General features: G+C 44.9%; 1 protein-coding gene across 1 annotated transcript in view; it reads right to left on the reverse strand.

The window, feature by feature from the left end:
* The window catches only part of LOC141074895 (uncharacterized), a 145,827-nt gene that overhangs the window by 24,383 nt on the left and 100,401 nt on the right, over positions 1-21,043 (reverse strand). Inside the window, exons 11-12 of the mRNA XM_073562204.1 lie at positions 1,487-1,584; positions 379-499 (exon numbers count right to left, since the gene is read on the reverse strand). Coding sequence (XP_073418305.1) covers positions 379-499; positions 1,487-1,584 — 219 coding nt within the window. The remainder of the gene's footprint in view (positions 1-378; positions 500-1,486; positions 1,585-21,043) is intronic.

Raw genomic sequence — 21,043 nt, forward strand, 5'->3', positions numbered from 1 at the left:
TATACAGTATATATATATATATATATATATATATATATATATATATATATTACACATCTATGAAGGACGGATGTGTAACTGATGCAGCAGAGTCCACAGAACACCTTGTAGAGGATGCCTCTGTTCTCCCAGCTCCCATATATCCTGCCCTGTACATGACTCCATGTACAGCTCCTGCCCATGTGTCACTTATACAGTATATATATATATTACACATCTTTGAAGGACAGATGTATAACTGTGCAGGAGAGTCCACAGAACACCTTGTAGAGGACGTCTCTGCGCTCCAGCTCCCATATATCCTGCCCGGTACATGACTCCGTGCACAGCTCCTACCCCATGTGTCACTTATACAGTATATATATATATATTACACACCTGTGGAAACATCTCCCGGAATCTCCTCCTTCCAGTCACTCACACACGGCTGATCACCCCTCGTCATCGCTTCTTCTTCTTCGGTCTCGTCCTTCACTTTAATAATAATCAGATCTTCCCCCTGATACATTAGATGGAACAATAAGTAGAATCATAGAATCGTAGAGTTGGAAGGGACCTCCTGGGCCATCTGGTCCAACCCCCTGCTCAAAGCAGGATTCGCTAAATCATCCCAGTCAGATGTCTGTCCAGCCTCTGTTTGAAGACTTCCATTGAAGGAAAACTCACCACTTCTCGTGGCAGCCTGTTCCACTCATTGATCACTCTAACTGTCAAAAAGTTTTTTCTAATATCTAATCTGTGTCTCTTCCCATTCAGTTTCATCCCATTGCTTCTAGTCTTTCCTTGTGCAAATGAGAATAAAGTTGATCCTTCTACAATGTGACAGCCCTTTAGATATTTGTAGACAGCTATTAAGTCTCCTCTCAGTCTTCTCTTTTGCAAACTAAACATTCCCAAATCCTGCAACCTTTCCTCATAAGACAGGGTTTGCAGACCGGTCACCATTCTGGTCGCTCTTTTCTGAACTTGCTCCAGTTTGTTGATGTCTTTTTTAAAATGTGGTGCCCAAAACTGGACACAATATTCCAGATGAGGTCTGACCAAAGAGGAGTAGAGGGAAATAATGACTTCACGTGATCTAGACTGTATGCTTCTGTTAATACATCCTAGAATTGCATTTGCCTTTTTTGCTGCTGAATCACACTGTTGACTCATATTCAGTCTGTGATCTATTAGTATACCCAAGTCTTTTTCACATGTGCTGTCACTTAGCCCTATTCCTCCCATTCTATATATGCTTTTTTCATTTTTATTGCCCAGATGTAGTACTTTGCATTTCTCCCTGTTAAAAACCATTCTGTTAGTTGCTGCCCACTTCTCCAGTTTATTTAAATCTTTTTGAATCCTCTCTCTCTCTTCTCTAGTATTAGCTATAGAATCAATATACAATATAAGGCGAGTGGGAAAATAAAAAACCTCCAAAATCAGTGACTATCACTATGGGATTAGGAAAGCCCCCCAACCCTCCATATAGAGCGCCATCTACCTGATGGTCCTCCGGGATGTTGTGATTCTCCTCTGGACAGTCCTGGGGACACAGAGGACGGGGACATCTCTCTGGTGGATTTCTCCTCCTGGATCCATCTGTGGAGACACAACCACATAGTGACTGACTACACGGCCCCCTGTATATCTATACACCAGAAACTTCTATCAGCACCAGTATTACTATGTTGGGGTCTTCTCCACATACATGAAGGTCCCAGGGCATCTATGGTACAGGCTTGACGTGGACAATGGCCTGAGAGAAAATGGATGGCAGGAAGACATCATTATAATGTTTTTACAAATGTCCTGTTGGACAAAGGATTCATACAACTTCCACCGATCATAAACACTAACTTGTATTAGAGTAATGAACCCGCACCTCGCCTGATGTCACTATTACATCAGAAGGATCACACAATGCGGTCTCCCCACAATCACCAACATGTTCCATACCCCCTGGGGACACGCAAGGTCACCTTGCTACATTTATACACAGACACCCCCTGTCCACATGGGCCCAGGGAGGCACGGGGAGTGAGAAAATGTGGTCCATGTATTCACTGACGTGGCATCACACTCGTTCACAACCCTGACACGCTTTGAGGCCCCTTTCACTAGCATCAGTGAAACTGAACTGCCACCAGTTCTGCACTAGATATAAGCTCGGTCCGTTAATGGGATTATATTGGGCCAGAAACCAGCCCGGTAGCATGGGAAGTTAAGCCGAGAATACAGACATGTGGATTCGTGGAACGAGCTAAAAGAGCAGCGCAAGGTTAAATTATATATTTACTCGCCTTAAGGGCACATTTTATGCACGATGGTTACACATATGCAATGGTCAGACATGCAAATACAATAGTGGTAGGACAAAAGATATGAGAGGATGAATTATGCCAATTACCAGGTTGATATTCGACCATGTGTGTGCTGGACAGCAGGGGGCAAGGGGGCTGAAAGCTGGTTCTTTGGTCCTTAACAGCATGTTATTCAATGTGGCCCCCACCTTGAAGTGGAACACAAGCAAACAGAGAAAGAGACCACATAGCCTTACACTAGCCTTTATCCCCTTTGGGTCACTCCCCACCTGCCCGCTGAGCTGAATCTAAATCTGCTCTGTAAAGAACGTTAAGGATTCGCACCGCAACAGCCCATCAGACGTCAATATTGTGTCAATGGGATCACGTGGTAAGGTCTCCCAAATTGTACCAACGTGATATTCTGTACCCCCTAGGGACGCACAAGGTCAGCTTGGCACAGTTTTATACAGACACCCGCTGTCCACAAGGGCCGGGGGAGGCACAGGGACTGAGAGAATGGGTCACTGACGTGGCACCACACTCGCCCACAATCCTGACAGACTGAGAGGCCTCTTTCACTGGCGACAGTGAAACAGCGCCTGTTCAGCCTGGTAGGACTTCCACCAGGGTTATATTGGGCCAGAAACCTGCCCCGGTAGCATGTGAAATTAAACCGAGACACGGACATGTGGATTCGTGAATCGAGATAAAAGAGCAGCCCAAGGTTAAATTATATATTTAATCGCCTTAGGCTATGTGCCCATGTTGCAGAAATGCTGCGGAAATGTCCGCAGCATTTCCGCAAGTCCCTGCTGTGGGTAAAACGCATGCGGATTTCGCATGTGTTTGCCCGCAAACGTTTTTAGCTTGCAGAATGCTAGCGCTTTCCAAGCGATTTGTAGCATCGCTTGGAAAGTGATTGACAGGTTGGTCACACACAGGCATAGTGCTTGACAAGTGTGACCCACTTTTTACTACTGATGCTGCCTATGCAGCATCAGTAGTAAAAGCTAGAATCTAAAAAATAAAAAAATAAAAAAAAAAAATAGGGATATACTCACCTTCTGTCGGCCCCTGGCCCTCAGCAACGCTGCCATTAAGCTTCGTTCCCAGGGATGCGTTGCGAGAATCACCTCAGATGATGTAGCAGTCACGCGCCCGTGACGTCATCTGGGGTGATTCGCGCAATGCATTCCTGGGACCGGAAGATGCTGGCAGTGTGGCTGAGCAGCGGGAGGACTCCGGGGGCCATCAGAAGGAGAGTATATCCTGATTTTTTATTTTAATTCTATTTTTTACAGTCTCCTCTCCTCCAGACCCTGGGTACCATTCGCACATGAAGAGCTCACTTGACGCATGGTGGGCATAGCCACATGCGTAAAGTGAGCATTTCAATGCAATTCTATGGCGGCGGAATAATGAACTTGCTGTGGATTTTACCACTATGCGATTCCGCAGCAGTAAAATCCGCAGCATGGGCACAGCAACTGCGGAATCCCATAGGATTGCATGGGGGTGCGTTTTAAAAACCGCAACGTAGGCACACAGCCTTAAGGGCACACTAGACAATACACTACATAGACAATGGTTATCTATTCTGTTATTCCTAAACCCTGTTTTTCGGTGATTCCTTTGTATCCCAGTTCATACTGCACCCACACACACACACGATACACCATTTGAAAGGTAAACTTACCTCCTTCAGCAAGAAAACAGCCAAACAAACCACACATCCACGATTTTATCACTAAATACAGTTTAAACATTAATTTTCATAAACCTGCAGTAAGGAAACAATGACCTGCAGGTGGCACCACAGTACCCCAAAGCACACTACCAACACATTTGTATACATGCACTGCTTTTTCGCTGATTACTTCGCCCCACTAACACATGATACACCATTTGTAAGGTAAACTTGCTCCCTTCAGCAAGAAAACAGCCAAACAAACCACACATCCACGATTTTATCACTAAATACAGTTTAAACTTTCATTTTTATAAACCTGCAGAGAGAAACAATGACCTGCAGGTGGCACCTCAACCGGAAGACATTTTTTGGCCTCTACTTATCAAACCAATTTATTGTATTACCAATCTCCATATATAAATACCTGTCTGTGTTCATCAGCTCATGAAATACATTTACATTTGACCAGCTTGCTTTTTCTGAAATTGCCTGCGCCCCCCGCGACCAATGTGCGAAAATTTCACACGGGCCAAGCTAGTTATTATTCATGTTTAGAGCGCCATTTATTCCATGGTGCTTTACATGAGAAAAAGTAGCAGACAAAGACAAGTACAATAAACATGAGCAGTACAAGGCACACACAAGTACAGGAGGAGAGAGGACCCTGCCCGTGAGGGCTCACAGTCTACAGGGGATGGGTGAGGATACACTAGGAGAGGGTAGAGCTGGTTGTGTGTTGGTTAAGTAGACTGATGATCACTGTAGGCTTTTCGGAAGAGGTGGGTCTTCAAGTTCCTTTTGAAGGTTTCCGTGGTAGGCGAACGTCTGATGTGTTGGGGTAGAGAGTTGCAGAGTATGGGGGAAGCACTGGAGAGGTTTTGTATGGGGTTGTGGGATGAAGAGATAAGAGGGGAGTAGAGGAGATCTTGAGAGGATCGAAGGTTGTGTGTAGGTAAATACCGGGGGACCATGTCACAGACGTATGGAGGAGACAGGTTGTGGATGGCTTTGTATGTCATAGTTAGGGTTTTGAACTGGAGCCTCTGGACAACAGGAGGCCAGCGAAGGGCTTGGCGGAGAGGATAGGTAGGGGAATAATGAGGAGACAGGCTGCACATGGGAGGCTTGTGGTCCCCTCTGTTCCTGGTCTTCTCCCACACGATATATCATAGCGACCTCCCCAAATAAAAAGCAATAGGATATACCTTACACAAGCATTTAACCCTCTGGGTTACTCCACTCCTGCCCTCTGGGCTGTACCTAAATCCCTTCCCCTGGAGGTTTGTAGCTAAATCTCACAAAACCTATGAAAGATTATAAATTATTTCTGGGCGTTCCTAGGGTGGCGGTTCTGGCATCATCGGATACGACCGGCCCCCTGCTACTCATAGAAACTGAACACAGATTTGCTACCTAGCTGCTACTGGCTGTTCTATACATCTCCATTCCCGTGGGTGTTAGAATGGCTCGAGACCCAGGTAGGCATTGGCCATGTCCTGGGGATCTTGGAAATATACACAATGTACAGTAAGGACATATAGTATTTCCATAACTCCTTATGAAATCATAGCTGGCTGAACAAAGAACTAAAGACTGCATGGCTTGGATCCACAGGGAGTCTTCCTGTAGAAGGCTGCATACTAGCTAGCTGGTGGGGGTGTGTTTCGCTTGTTTGAAGCTGGCCGGGTGTCATGTTAAAACTGCACCTGATGAAGGGGGTTTCATAATCCCATGCCAAATAGGATACAGATGATTGACATGGAATTATATCTCCAATATTCTTCACACCTCCCCTTGCCTCTAGCACCTAAAAACTCCAAAAACCTAAGATGGGTCATAACTAGAGATGAGCGAATAGCTTCAGATAACTCCTTATCCGAATATTTATAGTGCTTACCGAATAGCTGCATCGGGAACCTGGATACCTGGAGCGCTCCCGATAATAAGCTGTTCAGCTCCGCAGATGCATGTGTCGCGGCTGTGTGATAGTCACAACACATGCACGGCGAGCCCAACAAAAGGCTCTAAATGCATGTGTTGTAACTGTACACGGCCGTGACACATGCAGCTGCGGCACCGAACAGCTTATTCTCGGGAGTGCTCCAGGTATCCGGGTTCCCGATGCAGCTATTCGGTAAGCACTATAGCTATTCGGATAAGGAGTTATCTGAAGCTATTCGCTCATCTCTAGTTATGACCCATCTTAGGTTTTTGGAGTTTTTAGGTGCTAGAGGCAAAGGGAGGGTGTGAAGAATATTGGAGATATAATTCCATGTCAATCATCTGTATCCTATTTGGCATTGGATTATGAAACCCCCTTCATCATGTGCAGTTTTAACATGACACCCGGTTATTTGGATAAGGAGTTAGCCGAAGCTATTCACTTATCCCTAGTCATAACTCTTTAATAGATGGTCTTGGGAGGTGGTTTTGACGCTATCGGCCAGGCTCTTGCTACACGTTGAGACTAAACACATCTTTGCTATCTAGTTCCTACTAGCCATTCTATATATATCCCCTCCCTGGGGTGCTAGAAAGGATCAAGACCCAGGAAGGAGTTCAGCCCATTCCAGAAATTTTGAAAATGTAACCAGTGTGTGGCTAGGCCATATGGTCAAATTCATATTCTCCTTATGAAATATAAACTGTCTTAAAGTTTATATTGATGCTGCTGCCAGAACATCAATTATGCTATCTCTAAGGTTTATTATGTGTGACAATGTATATCATATCTGGATAAGGCTAACATGGGATCGGAAGTAATATGTATGAACTGGAATGTGAGAGGACTCCGATCCCCCCGAAAGAGAGTTAAGGTTTTGTCATGATTTGTAGTTTTGCCCTGTCCTGTATTTTGTATAATATGTCATTTAACTTTACCTGGTTGTATTTGCTGTAAATTAACCATGTCTCCTTCCCCCAATACTTTGCAATGTCTTGTGATGTACCTGGACCATAATCTAATTTAGGCTTGTGTCAACAGCTAGTAGAACTTTGGCTATTGTTTTCCTAAGCAGAAGATAACCTACAATACACATCCTGTAGACTCAGTGGAGCCCTTACATTTCTAGAATCTTCTGATGGACCAAACCATTGAATAGTAGGTGTGACCCCTACCCCACTTCAGATGGGCTGATCCCAGGAGCCCTGACAATACATTCTTGTTTTAAGATCAGTTGCGATTTGAGTGCGGATGTGGAAGGAGTCACGAACTGAATTGAGGCCAGCTCGTGACGTCCGTGGGATTGTGTGGAATCCTGTGGACTATTGCAAGGATTATTGTTATCGTATCTGGCACAAGGACTATCGTGAGGTGCCCGGATTTGTTTCCATTGTGTGGACTTATTGTGGACTACTCATGGACTCCAAAGACATTATGGATATTTGATGTTGTATGCTCCCTGCCTTAATAAATCTCGTTGGATCGTCCCTCGGCCTGTTGCCCCTTCTTGCTCTGTCGTATACCCCGTCACAGGTTTTTTCCCAGATTAAGAGTCACCGCCCTCACGTTGTGGCCCTGGTTGAGACACATCTGACCAGGGATTAGGCCTGTTGTGTGCAGAAATCATGGGTACAATGGTCTATACATGCATTTCATAACAGTTACTCTAGAGGGGTGTCCTTGCTAATCCACAGGGAAGTTAGATGGGAGGTTAAGGAAGCTCGGAAAGACCCTGAGGGACATTTTGTTTTTGTGCATGCATCGGTAAATATGAAAAACTACGTAATAATGTGTTTTTATAACCCACCACTGGCCAATATGTCAGTTATTAAAAAGGCGGTAAGTTTTTCCCTAAATTATCCGGATGCGCATGGGAGATTTTAATCTTGTAATGGATAATTCTCTTGATAGACTTAGCCTGGATCATGGGGTCTCCAGGGCCTCTCCCTCTCTATCCCCGTTATCATTACTCATGAAGGGTAGCGGTTGGGTGGATCTGTGGAGGATGCGTCATCCTGAGGTTAGAGAATATACCTGTCACTCATCCATTAGACGTACTTTATCCCGTTTACACTATATATTTGGTTCCAGTAACCTAGCGATGTGGGTGGGGCATCTCAGACCATAGTCCAATAATACTTAATCTCAGGTTCGGCCAGGCAAGTCACGGTATATTTTGAAAGCTAAACCCATTTTGGCTGAAATTGATAGTCCCCAATGACAGGACTCTGGACCAGTTGGACTGTTTCATTTCGTCTCACCCTGAACCCCAAAATATTAACTTGTTCTGGGATGCCCTTAAGGCATATTTAAGGGGATGTTTGTCCTCTACAATTTCTTACATTAAGCGGACGACATCAAGGAAGGATGATGAAATGGAGAGGCGCCTGAGGGATTCGGAGGCAACTTATATAGCTAAGCAGACAGATGAAAATAGAATTGAGTGGCTGAACTCCCATAGATTATATACTCAATATATGGATATCAAATCTAAACGTAAACTATTCTTTACAGGTCAGTCATATTTTGAACAAGCCTGATAATTCGATAGTAACCACAACTGATGACATACGCCAATGTTTCCATGATTACTATAAAACATTATATAGCTCCAAAGATAGTTTCATCACTTTGCAATGTCTTGAATACGTATCAGATGTGGAGTTTCCCACGTAAGGCCTGTTTCACACTTCCGTTTTTGTGTCCGCCAAACGGATCCGTTTCCATTTTTTTGACGGAAAAAGATGCTAACGGATCCGTTTTTTAAAACCCGGATCCGTTTTTTTGACGGATCCGCGGTAACCGCTATGGGACAAAAACGGATCCTGCAAAAAAATTGGCGGATCCGTTTTTTAACGGAAACCAACGGATTTTGACGGATTTGAAAAAACGGAAGTGTGAAACAGGCCTTAAGCCCTACTTAACAAGCCTTTCTGGATGCAGACTTTACTATAGAGGAAATAAATGGAGCTATGGCGGATCTAGCCTTTGGGAAAGCACCTGGGCCGGATGAGTTTCCCATAAATTGTACAGGAAGTATCGGGATGTTTTGGCGCCACTCCTCCTAAAGGTGTTTCGGGAAACTTGGGAGAGAGGCTCTCTACCAGACTCCTTTTATGAGGCAAATACAATATTTCTTATTAAAGGGGTTGTCCTGGCTTTTCACATAATCTCCGTACATATCTGGGCTGCAGAATTATGACAATAAGTAATTTACTTTCTGTCACTAGTTTGCACGGTTTTCTAGATATTCTGAACAGAACGTCCAAGGGGGGGTGTGTTATGGTATTGAAATGAGAACTAGCCGTAACCTCCTACTCTACTCCAAACATGCCCTCTATAGCAACAACCCCACCCTCCATAGCTACAGGCCCTCCCTGACCACATGAAGAAGCCCTCATCACACAGTAACGAATTCTTCCCCTCCAGCAGCATCAGAGCAGAGAGCAGCTCCTCCCCCAGACACACACTGAACAGTGATCTAAGGAAAGTGAAACCAGTGAGAAGGAGTCAAAATCGTCCTGTATTCTAGTCTGCACAGGGGATGGCAGTCACTGATGGAATCTGTTGTGTGACAAAGCCTCTGCTGTGTGAATGAGACAGCTCTGTGTCACTGATGTCTTCACACAGCAGCAGATTTGGTGCAGTGTATGTGCGAAGCTCCACCAAACTCCCAGCAAGCTCCAGTGACCAGCACCACCCACTGCCCACTCATTGGCTGGCAGTAAACTGCACCAGCACTCATCTTTATCATCATTCCAGCATTAGAAAGAACACAGCAGTGATCCTGTATTTGTGAAAGCAGCACAATACATACTTACATACACCCCCCCAACACTTCGCACTGTTACAGCTGCTGATTGGACAGGCTGCTCCCATCAGTATTTGTGTCATTAGAGACACAGTGCTCACACATACACTGCACCAAATCTGCTGCTGTGTGAAGACATCAGTGACACAGAGCTGTCTCATTCACACAGCAGAGGCTTTGTCACACAACAGATTACATCAGTGACTGCCATCCCCTGTGCAGATTAGAATACAGGACGATTTTCCCTCCTCACTAGTTTCACTTTATATAGATCACTGTTCAGTGTGTGTCTGGGGGAGGAGCAGCTCTCTTCTCTCTGCACTGAGGCTGCTGGAGGGGAAGAATTCGTTACTGTGTGATGAGGGCTTCTTCATGTGGACGGGGAGGGCCTGTAGCTATGGAGGGTGGGGTTGTTGCTATAGAGGGCATGTTTGGAGTAGAGTAGGAGCTTAATTATTCCCTCCAGCATAGTGCAGTACTGATCCCTAAATGCTTTTTCTCAGGTCTAAATTCATTGACCTCACCCTTTATATGGGGAAAGACCAGACCCAAACTCAAACTGTCCACCTTACACAGGTCTAGACATGGGGGGAGCGGCGCTGCCGGATTTCTTCTTCTATTATTTGGCTGGGCAGATCAGAGCCTTGAGTAAATGGATGCCCAATAATTATCTACCTAACTCGGAGAGCCACCTGGCTCATGCAGCAGGACCAACTGTTTGTTGGGCTTTTTAGAAATAAACCTAATGTCTCTGGATTGTTACCCCTGGTTGGTTTGGCTAGGTCGGTCTGGAGACAATTTAAACAAGTGGTTCGTTTTGATGACATCATAGCTGAAATTCCATTATGGAATAATACTTATTTTCCAATGTTATTAAGTCACCCATCTAACTCAATTCTGGGTCTCACATAACGTCTCCTCGGTCAATGATCTATACGAGTACAATGTCCTAATGTCCTTTGAACAAATGCAAACCTAATATAGTATCCGGAGGTCCCAATTTTTTTGCTATCTACAGCTTAGATCAGCTATTCAATCAAACTTACGCAATATAAATTCAACCCAAGTCCTATCGTCCTTCCCTTTAATAGGGATGCTTAAGTCACAGGCCCCCAGGGTCTTATTTCTGCTTTATATACACATATGGTGGCCGTGGGTACCGATACAGAGTCACTGACAATAAGAGGGAAATGGAAATCTCTCATCTCTGACATTCAAGATGAGGATTGGGAAGAGATTCTTGAATCCAAGGTGTCTCCATCGGCTAATAACAGGATCACTCCACTATATACAGTGCACCAGTCTTATGTGACTCTGTTGCGATTATTTAGAATGGAGTGGTCTCAATCTCCAGAATGCCCAAGATGTCATACAATGGATGCGGATTTTATACATATGGTGTGGGGGTGCCCAATTATCCTATCCTTCTGGAAAGAGGTAACTTCGCTGTTGACCTCCCTTATATGCCCTCCTGTTCCTCTTAACCCTTTGGTGTGCCAGAGGAAGAGATTTGGGGGCACCATGTTAAAATTTTCCTACATGAGACACTTTTCTTAGCCAGGAACATATTGGCCTTGCGTTGGATGGGTAAGGCACGTCCATCTCTAGAGCTTGGATTGAGTTGGTGAATTCAGTTATACCTTACGAGCGGACAAAGTATCAGAACAGGGGTTACCTGGGAAAGTTTAATACAATTTGGGACATGTGGAATACAGTTCTCACCTTACTATATCAACATATAGACAATAGTTTGATGCCATCAGAATAGCTGTAGTGAAGAAGACATTGAGTCACTCTTTATAGTCTCATAATGTCATTAGCATTGTGGAGGTTGTTTATGGCGGCGGATAGTAGTAGTTTTATGACCGATATGTTGAATGTAATGTATCCCTTTGAGCTATGCAGAGCCAAACATATAGAATAATGAACAATGGACCCTTTGACCCAGTTCAGGAAGTAGGCGACAGGAGGATAATGGCCAAGGTGAGTTACATGGTGCAGAATAATTCCCATCCCATGCATGAGACCGTGACAAAGATGTGCAGTACTGTCAGTGACCGGCTACTTCATCCTAAATGTGAGAGGGAGCGCTATCGAAAGTCCTTCCTTCCTGCTGCAGTTAGGCTGTCCAAAACGGAGAACGACCCAAACAGAGAACTGATAGATCCAAAGTTGTGACAGTCCGGTTACATTTTTTTTTTTTCTTCGTATAAGTACCTACCTACTGTCAATGTAATGCCTTTATGCATCTGTATCTGTACTTGTTCCTGCCTTGCTGCTGTAATGCTCTGAATTTCCCCATGGTAGGACGATTAAAGGATTATCTTTTTTCTTTTCTTTTCAATTACCCCTTAATTGTCCATAGGCCTCGCAAGGGAGTGAGGATCTGTGGGGACTGAAGTCTGCACAAATAGCTCATTATGCAGGCTTGTTGTTTTACCATAATTAACCTGCATACATTACATTGGTTACGTACCAAATAGGTTTCTTTGTTGCAGTTTCATAAACGAATTAAAAATACACTGTCTGAATAAAGCAGTTAGACCGCATAGTTTGGATCCACAAGGGGTCTTCCTGTACTACCCCATTCCTTCTTTGAAGCCAAGAAGTTGGGTCCCTCTGCCTGCTGAGCCAGGCGTCCAGTTACAGCTGCACGTTTTTAGGAGGATTGTAATCTTTCAATAAATCCCTTCATCCTTCACAATTAGCATTTGTGAAAAATAAAGTGTCCCTATTTCACTTAAACATTCTAGAGAACGAGCAGCCAACGAGCTATTGGCCATTGATGCAGAGCAGGATCTGAAATACTGTGGTATTACTGTATGTACACACAACATGTTCTTCAGGAAATTGAACCTAAACATTTTTATGTAGAAGAAGACAATTTAGGAAATGCCAGAGATTTTTTTTTTAAACTCCATTCAACAAATAAAAAAAAAAAAAACACTAGTGGTTTTTGACGCAAAGACCCTGGAAAAATAGTGCAAAGGAGGCACATGTGTTTTTAGTCTTCCCATTGAGTTCTATTATAAAACACAGTATGGTGAAGCCAGCTGGTGGTTCAATCTCTGGAAGTCTCAGGAGCAGTCTGGAGAAAAAGTGACAATTTATATTCAACAAAAACAAATAAAAGTTATGTTTTCTGAGAGATGGAGGTGTTAGGTACCCTCTGGCTAACTGTCATTACTCTTCATATTTAAGGCCTTTCCTGGCCCCGAGCAGGGGAGATTTTGATGCTGCCTTGTCCTGCAGGACAATACTGGTTTTCTGGAGACACTGAATTTTTCCTGCTCTGCTGCTGGGAGAAAATGTCTTAAAATCACCGGCAGGAGGTTTGGGGGGTGATTGTGATCCTGTGATCCATCTTCAACCTGAAAAGGTCGAATGAGGTCCGCTATAATAATCCCACCCATAGCAGTGCCCACCTCCCTGGCATCTGAAGGGCACTGGAGGTCTGTGCCCGGTACTGATCCATTCATCCTCTATGTCCAGTGGCGTTTCATCTCATCAGTCCATAAAACCTGGGAAAAATCTGTATCAGATATTTCTTAGCCCAGACTTGACGTTTATACTTCTGTTTTGCTCAGTGGTGGTCGGGCTCAGCCTATTCCACTCAGCTGTGTCTCTGAGCACTGAACACCTTGTACAAGCTGCTAATAATTCTGCACACCCCGACAAAGGGCGTTGTATCCAGAGATCTCCCTCATCATTACACACATACATATCACAAGAAGGAAGACACACAGCAAGTCAGCAGGATCTAGGAGCAACATGACAGATGTGACAACCTACATTGTGAGCTGCAACATGTGCTACATGTTCACAGATTGTCTAGAAGAATCCAACTTCACCTGCCAGAAGTGTAGACTACGGGCCCTTTTAGAGGAAAAGGTGCGGGTTCTGGAAGAAAGAATTGCAACTTGGAAACTCATCAAAGAAAATGAAGACTTCCTAGACAGAACAGAAGCATCTCTACTGGTGACAGAAGGTGAAGAAAGTGTCAGAGAACCTCCAAAAGCAGACGAGTGGAAGCATGTGACCAAAAGAAGCAAGAAGACCATGGAGACATCACCAACCACACAACTGAGAAACCAATACCAAGGCCTTGTGGAGGACGAAGATGGCGCACCTAAGGATGAGGCACCACCAGCAAGCAAAGAAGAAAAGGGCACACAGCAACACCCAGAAGTGACAACAAAAAGTACAGCCAAGAAGAGAAGAAGAGTGGTGGGAGACTCACTACTGAGAGGCCCAGAAGCAGCCATCTGCAGACCGTACATAACCGCAAGGGAAGTATGCTGCCTCCCAGGTGCGAAGATCAAGGATGTGACCAATAGGATACCAAAGCTCATCAGTTCCACGGACGTCCACCCATTTCTTCTGATACATGTTGGCACCAATGACTTTGAAGAGTTGGGGAAGAAAGTAAAGGAACTGGAAGCACAGATAGTGTTTTCCTCTATCCTTCCAGTAGACGGGCATGGCACCAGGAGAAGGAACAGCAGCCTTGATGCGAAAAACTGGCTAAGACGATGGTGCAGACAACAAGGATTTGGATTCCTGGACCACGGTGTGAATTACCTGTACGATGGACTCCTCGCCAGAGACGGACTACACCTCAACAAACCTGGGAAGCACACATTCCCCAGAAGACTCGCTACACTCATCAGGAGAGCGTTATACTAGAAGAGGAGGGGACGGGAAGAAAAACGTTAGACACGAACATGAAGACAGGAGGGGGCATGGCTATGTAGCAGAGGGGGACAGACGCGTGCTGCAAGAGCTCCTGACCATCCTGCATTTACCGTGACATTCCTGGCAGGGCTTGGAGCCCCTGGGTACCGGGACCCCCCTGGAACTCTGCGGGAGAGCGCAGGACGGCTCCGGTGAGCTTGAGACCTGAAAAACCGGGGAGGACGGGTGGCCCACACGAGGCGGCGGCCATCTTGGATGCACGCTCTATCAGAGGGAGCGGCGGCATCCAGCTTCCAGCGCTGCAGCATCACTGGGCAGCGACCTGTATCCTGCGGAATCAAGGGGATATGCGGTGAGTGCCCTGAAAAATGGGCCCTGCATTACTCCCCCCTTCTTACTAATAGACGCGCTGGCCTGTTGGTGACATTACTGTGGGAGAATTTGCTCTCCCTCCCACCGCTGCTATCTCTGAGGGTGGATTCTCTCCCCCCCTCGCCATAAGAATAAGAAGCCTCAGTGATATGGTGTTTCCATCTGCACAGATTCTGCTCCCAGGCCGCAATCAGTAAACCTGGTCTCTGCTGTGTATATAATTGCAGTGGAAGGAATCCTAGACTGCACATTTCTAGTTACCCTGGTGTATCTAACTGCTAATGACCATGAATCGATCTAGAGGATCGACGGCAGCAGAAAAACTAAAGGAATTTGTCAGACCCGACCCTGCTGAGAGTGCACGTTCTCTAAGGAATACCTCCTCACAACCTCAGCATAAAAATCGTCCCTCAGGGGGTGGAGAGGAGACTGAGCAGGAAGAAATGACTCTTAAGCAGGCATCTGAACAGCTGATGCAGGCTATCTCCCTCACTAGGACATCCCTGACGGAGAAAATAGAGGATGTCTATACTGGAGGTGGGGAGACTCCGTCAAGATATGCAGGCCATGAGGGGGCGCATCACGGAGGTGGAGCCAAGAGTGTCCCAGGTGGAGGATACCATAACACCTATGGAGGCGAAGTTAACCAAGGTAGTGGGCTCTGTGAACGCCTGGAAGCAGAAGGCAGACGACCTAGAGAACAGAATGCGTCGGAATAACATCCGTGTCATCGGTCTGCCAGAACGCTCAGGTGGTCAGCATCCTGAGCAGTTCCTGGAGGGCTGGCTTAAGGTCTTCCTGGGAGACGAATTCTCCTCAGTGTTCGCTGTTGAGCGGGCCCACAGGGTTCCCACCAAGCCTCTGCCTCCGGGAAGCCCACCTAGACCCTTCCTAACACGTGTCCTCAACTGTAAAGACAGAGACACCATTCTGCGCCTTGCAAGACAAAAGAGTCCTATCAAGTACAACAATGCTGTGATCTCAATATTCCCTGATTTCTCCATGGAACTCCAGAAGCAACGTGCACAATTCATCGACATCAAGAAGCGGCTCAGGGAAAGGAACATTGTATACTCAATGATTTATCCGGCTCGACTTCGGATCGTCCACGGGGGTTCCTCCGTGGTTTTCACGGATCCAATGGAGGCTACCGAGTGGCTGCGGTCCCATAGAGGATCCCATGCAAAGGAATCCTAATGTGCCTACTTTCGTCTAGATCCTTTAACTACAGGCTTAATCGGAGCTCTCCTGGCGAGCACCCAGATATCAATAATACTGGACACTGTGTTCAGTGATGGTATCCCCTTGTTTACTTTTCAATAGGGGCGCGGGACCTTGCTCCTATACCATTAGATTTACGAACATGAAGACAGAAAATATACTGATGAAGGACATGAGGTGTGGCAAAGAAGACCCAAGACAGCATACTCGGAAGGGAGGGTAAGGAAAATTCTAAAACAATCCACAGGGAGGAGATTGGAACAAAACAAAATCCTCTAAGCCTGACAAACAAGATGGAAGAACTAGAAGCAGAAACATCTACAGGTAACTATGACATAGTGGGAATAACGAGACATGGTGAGATGAAAGCTGTGACCAGGCAGTTACCTTACAGGGTGACAGTCTGTTTAGAAAGGATCGTAAAAATCGGAGGAGGGGTTTGTCTTTATGTAAAGTCTTGTCTAAAGTCCACCTTAAGGGAGGATATTAGCGAAGGGAAGGAGGATGTCGAGTCCATATGGGTCGAAATACATGGAGGGAAAAATAGTAACAACATTCTCATTGGGGTCTGTTACACCCCCCAAATATGACAGAAATCATGGAGAGACTACTACTAAGGCAGATAGATGAAGCTGCAGCCCATAATGAGGTCCTTGTTATGGGGGACTGTACCCGGATATTAACTGGGAAACAGAGACCTGCGAAACCCATAAAGGCGACAGGTTTCTGCTAATAACCAAGAATAATTATCTCTCACAATTGGTGCAGAATCCGACCAGAGGAGCAGCACTTTACACCTAATACTATCTACCAGACCTGACAGAATAACAGATCTGCAGGTGGTCGGCATCTAGGAAATAGCGACCACAATATTGTACAGTGTCACTTGTGTTTCGCTAGGGGGACTTGTCAGGGAGTCACAAAAACACTGAACTTTAGGAAGGCAAAGTGTGACCAGCTTAGAGACGCCCTTAATCTGGTGACTGGGACAATGTCCTCAGAAATAAGAACACAGAAAATAAATGGGAAATGTGTAAGAACATCCTAAATAGGCGCTGCAAGCGGTTTATACCTTGTGGGAATAAAAGGACAAGAAATAGGAAAAACCCAATGTGGCCAAACACAGAAGTAAGAGGGGCGATTACCAGTAACAAGAAAGCATTCACACTACTAAAGCAGGACGGCCCCGCTGAGGATCTAACAACTATAGGGAGAAAAATACTTTATCTAACAAACTAATTAAAGCTGCCAAAAAGGAAACAGAGAAGCACAAAGGAGAGTAACACTAATCCCAAGCTGTTCTTCACCTATATCAATAGTAACAGAATCATAAGTGACAGTGTAGGAGCCTTCTAAAACTGTGAGGAAAGAATGGTTGTAGATGACTAGGAAAAAGCGAATATATTACCCACCTTCTTCTCCACGGTATTCACGGTGGAAAATGAAATGCCGAGAGACAAAGAAAACCCGATATTAAGGGTCACCAATCTAACCCAAGAAGATGTGCGAAACCGGCTAAATAAGAGTAAAATAGATAAATCTCCGGGTCCGGATGGCATACACCCACGAGTACTAAGAGAACTAAGTAATGTAACAGACAAACCATTATTTCTTATATTTAGAGACTCTACACTGTGTTCCAAATTATTATGCAAATTGGATTTAAGTGTCATAAAGATGTAATTTTTTGCTTTTCAAATAAACTCATAGATGGTATTGTGTATCAGGGCTCTTTGGATCACTGAAATCAATCTAAAATGCCTGTGATAATTAGTTTACCAGATGAGCTCAATTAAAGGAAAGCTACTTAAGAATAATGTTCCACATTATTAAGCAGGGCACGGGTTTCAAGGAATTTAAGAAATAAAAAGGATCTCTCTGCTGCTGAAAAGCATCAAATAGTGCAATGCCTTGGTCAAGAGATGAAAACATTAGATATTTCCCAAAAACTTAAACGTGATCATTGTACTGTTAAGAGATTTGTGGTTGATTCTGAGCACAGACATGTTTGTGCTGATAAAGGCAGAATGAGGAAGGTTTCTGCCAGGCAAGTTCATTGGATTAAGAGAGTGACTGCTAAAAAGCCATTACAAACCAGCAAACAGATATTTAAAGCTGCTGGTGCCTTTGGAGTCCCTCGAACCTCATGGTATAGGATCCTTCAAAGGCTTGCTGTGGTGCATAAATCCACTATTCGGCCACCCCTAAAAAGTGTTCACAAGCAGAAATGGTTGCAGTGGGTCCAAACATACACGAAGACTAATTTTCAAACAGTCTTGTTTACTGATGAGTGTTGAGCAACCCTGGATGGTCCAGATGGATGGAATAGTGGATGGTTGGTGGATGGCCACTATGTCCCAACAAGGCTGCAACGTCAGCAAGGAGGTGGAGGAGTCATGTTTTGGGCCGGAATCATGGGGAAACAGCTGGTAGGGCTCTTTAAGGTTCCTGAAGGTGTGAAAATGACCTCTGCAAAGTATATAGAGTTTCTGACTGACAGCTGTCTTCCATGGTATAAAAAGCAGAAACGTGCCTTCAGGAGCAAAATCCTCTTCATGCATGACAATGCACCATCGCATGCTGCAAAGAATACCTCTGAGTCATTGACTGCTATAGGCATAAAAGGAGATAAATTCATGGTGTGGCCACCATCTTCCCCTGACCTCAACCCTGTAGAGAACCTTTGGAGTATCATCAAGCAAAAGATCTATGAGGGTGGGAGGCTGGTCACATCAAAACAGCAGCTCTGGGAGACTATTCTGACTTCATGCAAAGAAATACAAGCAGAAACTCTCCAAAAACTCACAAGTTCAATGGATGCAAGAATTATGAAGGTGATGTCACAGAAGGGTTCCTATGTTACCATGTAACTTGGCCTGTTAGAATGTTTTGGAGTTAAATATTCTTTTTGTTCAGTGAATGTGACCTCCTAATGCTGCAAATTCCACAAATGAACATTTTCAGTTCTTTAAAACAGATCAAATGTTTAGAAATTCTACTGTGCCTAATAATTTGGAACAGGGCAATTTGAGTTTTTATTCATTTTGGAGATTATACTGTTATCATTGGGAGGTTTCTTCAATAAAATTCGATGTATACTCTAACGGGTGATGACTTTTATTAGACTGACTGTCATTTGTACCGACTATTTAGGAAAATCATAGAAAAATATCATTTGCATAATTTGGAACACAGTGTATAGCGACGGGGTCTGTTCCACAGGACTGGCGCATAGCAAATGTGCTACCAATATTCAAAAAGGCTCTAAAAGTGACCGGGAAATTATAGGCCAGTAAGTCTAACCTCTGTTGTTGCTAAAATATGTGAAGGATTTCTGAGGGATGTTATTCTGGATGATCTCACTGAGAATAAAGGCCCCTTTACATTTAGCGATGCACCAGCGATCCGACCAGCGATACGACCCGGTCAGGATCACTGGTGCATCGCTAAATGATCGCTAGTGAGCTGTCACACAGGCAGATCTCACCAGCGATGCAGCAGCGACGCAGCGCACGATACTCACCTTTCACACACAGCGATCCTGGCGTCCTCCCGCCCGCCTCCACGTGTCGCTCGTCGTCACAGCAGGAAGCCCAGCAGGAAGCGCCCGACGAGTAACGGAGCCGGACGTTCTTGCGCGATCAGCGATGGACAGCGGGGGAGCCGGTCGGAGGCAAGTATCACACATAGCGATATCGCTATGTGTAAAACCCCCTTAACTGTGTAACGCCATATCAGCATGGGTTTATGAGGAATCGCTCCTGTCAAACCAATCTAATCAGCTTTTATGAAGAGGTAAGCTATAGACTGGACCAAGATGAGTCATTGGACGTGGTAGATCTTGATTTTTCCAAAGCATTTGATACCATGCCACACACAATGAGAATGCGGAGTCTGGGGGAGAATGTGTGTAAATGGGTAAGTAACTGGCTGAGTGATAGAAAGCAGAGGGGGGTTATAAATGGTATATTCTCTAACTGGGTCGCTGTGACCAGTGGGGACCGCAGGGGTCGGTGTTGGGACCTCTTCTCTACAACATATTTATTAACGATCTGGTAGAAGGTTTGCACAGTAAAATATCGATATTTGCAGATGACACAAAACTATGTAAAGCAGTCAATACAAGAGAAGATAGTATTCTGCTACAGACGGATCTGGATAAGATGGGATCTTGGGCCGAAAGGTGGCAGATGCAGTTTAACAATGATAAATGTAAGGTTATACACATGGAAAGAAGGAATTACACACTGAACGGGAAAGCACTGGGTAAATCTGACATGGAGAAGGATTTGGCGATCCTAGTTAATGATAAACTTACCTGGAGCAGCCAGTGCCAGGCAGCAGCTGCCAAGGCAAACAGGATCATGGGGGGCATTAAAAGAGGTCTGGATACACATGATGAGAGAATTATACTGCCTCTGTACAAATCCCTGGTTAGACCACACATGGAGTACTGTGCACAGTTTTGGGCACCGGTGCTCAGGAAGGATATAATGGAGCTAGAGCGGGTACAAAGGAGGGCAACAAAATTAATAAAGGGGATGGGGGAACTACAATATCCAGAGAGATTAGCAAAATTAGGATTATTTAGTCTAGAAAAAAGACGACTGAGGGGCGATCTAATAACCCTGTATAAGTATATAAGGGGACAATACAAATATCTCTCCGAGGATCTGTTTATACAAAGGAAGGTGACGGTCACAAGGGGGCATTCTCTGCGTCTGGAGGAGAGAAGGTTTCTCCACCAACATAGAAGAGGATTCTTTACTGTTAGGGCAGTGAGAATCTGGAATTCCCTGCCTGAGGAGGTGGTGATGGTGAACTCAGCCGAGGGGTTCAGGAGAGGCCTGGATGTCTTCCTGGAGCGTAACAATATTGTATCTTACAGTTATTGTTAGGTTCTTTAGAAAGACGTAGATCTGGGGATTTATTCTGATGGAATATAGGCTGAACTGGAGAAACAAATGGCTTTTTTCGGCCTTGCTAACTATGTTACTATGATCTGCTTCACCCAATCAGCATTC

Source organism: Dendrobates tinctorius, unplaced genomic scaffold, assembly GCF_039654945.1.
Source record: "Dendrobates tinctorius isolate UK_male_01 unplaced genomic scaffold, ASM3965494v1 ptg000342l, whole genome shotgun sequence".
In the NCBI taxonomy this organism is placed as follows: domain Eukaryota; kingdom Metazoa; phylum Chordata; class Amphibia; order Anura; family Dendrobatidae; genus Dendrobates; species Dendrobates tinctorius.